The following is a 6,596-nucleotide window of genomic DNA, read 5'->3' as shown; positions in this document are numbered from 1 at the left end:
GTGAGAGGCAACGATCACCGAGTGTTGGAATAGTATGCAGGTTAAGGGCTGTTTCATACGGAATACCAGGTGACACGATACCCAATTCCGTCCTTTGGATTGATTCGCGGTCTGAACTTTGTTCCTTAAGTTAAACAAGTCCCCCAAAGAGTACAGCAATATTCCAACACTGGTCTGATCATGGCAATTAAAAAGTGGACCCATTTTTCGCGTATAAGCTGAATAATTTCGACCATCTTAAGCTTTGTCTACACTATCAAATTTTGTGTCACAAAAAAATGTGATGTGCCCATATATGAGTACGATGACGTCATACCCCATATCATCAAATTGTATTTTAAAAAAAAGTTGAACGTGTTCAACTCTATGTTCCATTAAATTTTATGTGATGCCTTTTTGATGAAATTTGATAGTGTAGACAAAGCTTAAATTAATGGGACCCATTATAGTTAAAACTATGTGCCCCCACATTTTAAAGAGTGGACCAATTTTATGCGTATTTAAACTGAATGAACCATTAAAAAAAATTGGAGCTATTTTGAGTATCAAATTTAAATAAAATAGACCCATCTTTTTAAGAATGGTCCAACTTCAGATGTATAAATTAATCTATTTACTTATATATTTTGAAGGCAAGGTTTAAAAACTGAGGACGAAAGATCAAGCGGGACTGTCCCGACAGTCCAAATAGCTGGCTACAGATAGGCCCTATTGCAACTGGAATTCTAATAGAATGAGGGTGTTGAGGAGACGAAAAATATATACAGTGTGAATGATGGTATCGTTACATTATGAGGAGTGTTTCTAATAACACAAGAAACAAACGCATGTTGTGCATTTAATATATTGTGTTTAATAATCCACTGGCTGTTCTATAGATTCTAAAGGGGAAAACGGTTAAACGATTGTAGCAGCACGCCCTCAATATCCATTTTCATTACTACCATTTTGATGTTTGACAAAATCCATCTAATTCTATAAGTAACTTGCTATAGCCCAAGGTCGGTGGCAGTGCTGATAATTTAAAGAACGATCAAATCAATTGATCAAACCAATTCTAACATAGGTGTTGAAGAGCATTGAAGAGCAAATTGCATTGTTGTGCAGTCTGTATTATAAAAAGAATTAAACAGAATGGCATTAAGATCACAACAATAATGATTAACACTAAACTTACACTTTTTGGGGTTGAGTGATGTCTAACAACGTAGAAACAAATGGTAAAATCTCACAACAAAGCTTATTGTGTTCTCCCTTTACATGTTATAATATTCCTACAATTAATTTTCTTATCCCAACATTGATATTGGACATAATTAAAGCATAAATGGACACGTGTAGATTCCCGAAAATGGCAATCACCGCCATTTCTAAGCAATGTCCCAAGACGAAATTATCAACTGGTCCAGTGCCCCTTGGATCCCCACTAGCGCCGCCACTAAATCCTCAAGCGTTGTGTACAGTGGCGGACCGTAGAGTAAATTGCAGGGTATGCTAGGTATTGGCATATCTAGGATGTGCGAGGGGCGTGCACCCCTCCCCATGAAAAAAAATACTCGCCCATCCACTAGTCGCGCCCCATCCACAAATCATGCTCAAGTAGTTAAAAATCACCTCAAATCACTTTATTTTGCGAGTTAGTCCCCTCACCTAATCACCGATTCCTACTTTCTTCCCAATCCCATCAGCCCCCCTCCATTGCTCGGACCCCTAGGCCACTGATGCTAGGGCCTACTACTAGGAAAAGCTCGTAAGCCTACTACTATACAGAATCAGATTGCATTCTATAGTCAAAATACAAATGTACCGGTATGTTATTTTTAATACCGGCATGGTTGTAGTATCTTCTCTTCAAAATAATTCCAATTCCTGTATTTTAACAAATTTTAATTCAGTTTTTTCTTTTCTTTAATTTATTCTTTATATTTAATTAATTTAAACTTTAATTATTGAGATTAAGTCTATCGATACTATCGATAGAATACCGGATCGGCAGTGGAGGTCCCGATTTGTGAAAAGAGCATGCGCACATACTCTTGGAAGCACCGTTTACATTCCAGTGTTAAATTGGATATTCTGACGCCATCACACGGTTGTCAATCAATCTATAAATCAATTTATTAGGAATAACGCCTTAAGATAGGTGGCACACACAACAATAATAGGGTTGCATCCAAATTAACAATTTTTACAGACAGTAAAGTAAATTTAAAATAGGCGTATAAAGAAACAATTAGAAATAATATGTTGAACTTTTATGCTAAACAAAACCCAGAAAATTAATTAACGTAATTGATAAAAATTCAAACAGGCCAATAAGAATCAAAAACTTGTATATCAAACAAAAGCAACATATAAAATAAATTTAGAATTAAAAATGAAAGACAAACAAATGTGAAAATAGCAAATTTAAGTGTTGTAGGGTAGGCCTATGTTCTGACACCCATTGGGCACTGAATCCGTGATTTGCTGGTATTGAAAATCAGCCATGCGGAAATTCTAAGAAGCTGAGAGTACGATGCGATAGGCCCGACTGTGAGTTATATCCTCGATAGCATACCAAACTATAGCAATCCATTCGTAAAATTAAGGTTTATATAGAAGATTCTAACTAAGAAATGCTAAATAAAACAGAGAAACTGTACGTTTATATTTGTTTTAGCCAGGGTATGTACTGCATACCTTGCTTGCCTTGACGGTCCGCCACTGGTAGTGTATTATTCGCTTACCGTTTTATGCATGTTCTTTAGAACAGATCTTAATAGACTTCTTGCTCTTCTTTCTCTTATAGCAGAAAGATCCTGTTTGTCGCAACACCAAACGTTGATGCCAGTCTGTGTTCGACACATAATAAATATGTGTAATGGTAATATGTACTCAAATACATAAAATGTTCTAGTTAACTGTTACGGTTTAAAGAGATCGCATGTTCGAACCAAGCTAGAGGTATTTTTTCCACCACTAATTAAGGTTCATGGTTAATGATATATAACAGCGTCGTTTTGTGCTAATGCTTTAAATAAATGTAAATACATTTTTAAACGATGTTAGAAAATCAAATCCGATTGGAGGAATATGTCGTAAATAACGATGACAATATATTTTACCAAGAACTGATTACCGTTCGCTTGCTGTTTCAACTAAGTAATGGGGCCAAGCTTGTACTCCTTAAGATGTTCTTATTGACACGATTTTTTTCAACAAGATATTGTGTAATACAATGGACAGTTATGAGTAATACATTTTTCAACAACATTCACGTACCATTACTTGTAGCTCTCTGTGTAGCTTCTGTAGTGCTTCGCTCAAGGTTTGCTAAACATTTGAAAATATTAATGTTGAAATTGTTAACATAATTGATGACATATACACGCTTCTCTATATATTTTAGTAAAGAATGTGTACCAAAAATGTATGAAGGGGTATAGTAAATTTATTTAGGCCCTCTATATAAAAAGGCTCTCTCAAACTCAATAACACTTAATAACAGATCAAATCATAAGTTGTCTCCCCCCATCTCTCGATTGTGAATCTACTAATTTTATTTACTTGATATCAGTTTTGCAATGACGCTAGGCCATTGCATTCCTCAAGCAACGCATCAATTACCATATAGTGTCCTCATATCCACACCATACTCGGTTCGTCACCAAGAACCTTTTCCTTGGACTACGAAAAACCATTCCAAAAGCTTCAATTAGATCATTTTTTTAGTTTTTAAGATATTTAGTCTGGGATTTTAAATGACCTCCCAAATGTAACCTCCTTCTTTTGGAGATAATTATATCATGCATTTATAAAGCGCCTAATGTAAAAAAACAAAAACAAGAGTAAGAATACTTGAAATCTTTAGCAACGAACCAAACAAGTCAGAAATCATACAAAGATAGAAACCTGACCTGTACTTCCTAAACGTAGCTTTGAGAAGACAACAGCTTCATCTTATTTCACTTGACACAAACTGTTAAGTGTCAAAATAAATCATTATGTGACTCTATTTTGATAAAATAAAATCATTAAGCTCGTCAAACATGATCAAGTTTGATATTTTTTATTTTATTATTTTCATATTCGTTTATTATCTGAGAAAAGTTTAACAACATCTGACAAGTAAAGTGTACAATTTTTCTAAAATTTGTTAACAACAATTGCTAAGTAGATGATGTAACCGCTCACTGTTATGATTAAAGTTGTTTCTTAGGTGTGCTAATACTGACACTAAACTTTATTTGTCAATATAAAAGAAGATTAATAACCAACAATAAGTTTTATTATTGTAAAGCATGCACATTTTAGAATATAATTATATGAAGTAAATGTTTTACTATTTTTTTCACTTTTCGGTTTTATGTAAACACGTCAAGTATTTTAAACAACTCTTCTCATGATTACTTAATTTTATGAGCTCTGCATTATATTTTATAGCCCAGGATGACAAAAATAAACATGAAAATTGATTAGTTAAAATGATAGAGACTGAAGATGAGACTAACCTGGACATAAGAAACGAACTTTGTAATCGGAGCAGGGATTTTCATTTAGTTCTCGTAAACATTCGAAACCAAGAGAGGTGGAGCAAGTAACATTTTCACCAGGTGTTGTATATGGTTCGCCGGATACGGTCTGGCATTCAATTCCTACAGGGTTCGCACACATTGTTGTCGGATTTTCCTATTTGTGTAAAAAGGTTTATGATGGAAAATTTATAAAGTAAACATGATTGGGGATTTGTGACTTGTATATGTGTCTGACTAGAATATTCATGATTGCATATTATGTGCTTTACTGTAAATATAATTTTGATTTATGAATGAATCGATAAGGCCTATATTATGGATTTAAGGTGGCAGTTTAGTTTAGTTTTGTTGGTATGTGTTATATAGGTTCAAAACGTAAACACTAATCTCAGTAAATCTATTATGTGTAACTTGTATAATGTTATATGATTGCATATCATGTGCTTTACTGTAAATAACATTTAGATTTATAAATTAATGGATATATAAATAAAGAACTTAAGGTGGCAACTTAGTTTCATGTGTTATGTAGATAAAACGTAAACACTCTAATCTCAGTGTATATATGATGTAAGAAAAAAGGTTTATTGGGAATTTGTAACTTGTATATGTGTCTGACTAGAATATTCATAATTGCATATTATGTGCTTTACTGTAAATATAATTTTGATTTATGAATGAATCGATAAGGCCTATATTATGGATTTAAGGTGGCAATTTAGTTTAGTTTTGTTGGTATGTGTTATATAGGTTCAAAACGTAAACACTAATCTCAGTAAATCTATTATGTGTAACTTGTATAATGTGATATGATTGCATATCATGTGCTTTACTGTAAATAACATTTAGATTTATAAATTAATGGATATATAAATAAAGAACTTAAGGTGGCAACTTAGTTTCATGTGTTATGTAGATAAAACGTAAACACTCAATCTCAGTGAATATATGATGTAAGAACGAATGGAAAACTTACATCTAATATTGCCAATATCTGTTCATTGTCTCCGGTTAAACCTGGGCCGTCCCGGTTGTACCAAGGGGTCCAAGTGGGCTCTAATGTAATAGTGATAACAATAACAATATAAATAAAATACGTATTAAGGCCAATTCAGACAGCGTCGTACGACGCGGCCCGACGCGATTTGTTGTCGCCTCGGGTCTGTGTGAGTTAAACGCAGGCGCGATGGTGTGCGTCGGGGGCAGTCGAATATTAAACATGTTTAACATTTCTCCCGACTGCTCAAGACTGTCCCCGACGATAAATCGGGTCGGGCTGCGTCGGCCGACGCTGTCTGAGTTGGCCTTTAATGTTTGCGGTACACCACGTAGATAGTTCTGTAAATAACTGTTGTTGTTGGTTGAGAATATCTCGACGTTTCGATTGAGTTGCTACAATCGTCTTCAGGAGAATAATACCTGCAGAAACCCCAAAACAATGATATACTTTTATGTTTTGGTTGGTGAGACTTGCTGGTGATTGGTTGAAAACTAAACAATAGCTAAGACTACGTGTGAAAAGGCATTAATACAAAAGCGCTGCTAAAGGCCGGTTCCCACTAAACTTGTCAAGCGAAAGCGTCGAGCGTCACGCAGGAAGCGAAGCGAATCGCGCAAATTTCACAAGAGTTGACTTTCTGTAAAGAATGTCTCGCTTCCAATGATTCGCTTGCCTGTTCCCACTGCTGACCGTGCGCAAAAACTCTAAATGGCGGGTGGCAACAGAGAAGGGATTTTGTTATCGCATTGATAGACGGAGGAAAAGGGCAGTGAGACGAATCAGATAAAATCCTCAGGATTAACATTCCCAGAACTCTATAATGAATGAAAAGAGTGAATATAAACATACGGTAGTTTTTTTTAGTATATTTATTCAAGGCCTAGAGCTAGGCCTCCTAAGGGTAGATAGTAGGCCTAGCCTACCCTACTGTAGGTCTCAGGTAGTAGCAGGTTATCAGAGGCCTATGCTGGACAGGCCTAATACTGGTAGAAAGAGGAGATAACTCAACTCGTCTCTGCAAATCCTTTTCCAAGCATTGTCACATATTTTCTTTGCTCCCTTGTCACAGACCTAAACAA

General features: G+C 35.2%; 1 protein-coding gene across 1 annotated transcript in view; it reads right to left on the bottom strand.

Moving 5' to 3' along the window:
• Window positions 1-833: 833 nt before the first annotated feature.
• The window catches only part of LOC117103408 (cartilage intermediate layer protein 1-like), a 10,848-nt gene continuing 5,085 nt past the window's right edge, over window positions 834-6,596 (bottom strand). Inside the window, exons 3-7 of the mRNA XM_033243951.1 lie at window positions 5,494-5,573; window positions 4,494-4,671; window positions 3,265-3,315; window positions 2,730-2,834; window positions 834-1,108 (exon numbers count right to left, since the gene is read on the bottom strand). Coding sequence (XP_033099842.1) covers window positions 2,734-2,834; window positions 3,265-3,315; window positions 4,494-4,671; window positions 5,494-5,573 — 410 coding nt within the window. The 3' untranslated portion in view covers window positions 834-1,108; window positions 2,730-2,733. The remainder of the gene's footprint in view (window positions 1,109-2,729; window positions 2,835-3,264; window positions 3,316-4,493; window positions 4,672-5,493; window positions 5,574-6,596) is intronic.

Source organism: Anneissia japonica, unplaced genomic scaffold (genome assembly GCF_011630105.1).
Source record: "Anneissia japonica isolate Jap-2015-1 unplaced genomic scaffold, ASM1163010v1 scaffold1065_len1792383_cov172, whole genome shotgun sequence".
NCBI lineage: Eukaryota > Metazoa > Echinodermata > Crinoidea > Comatulida > Comatulidae > Anneissia > Anneissia japonica.
Note: the sequence above shows the minus strand (reverse complement) of the source record. Positions and strands in the feature narration are given on the sequence as shown.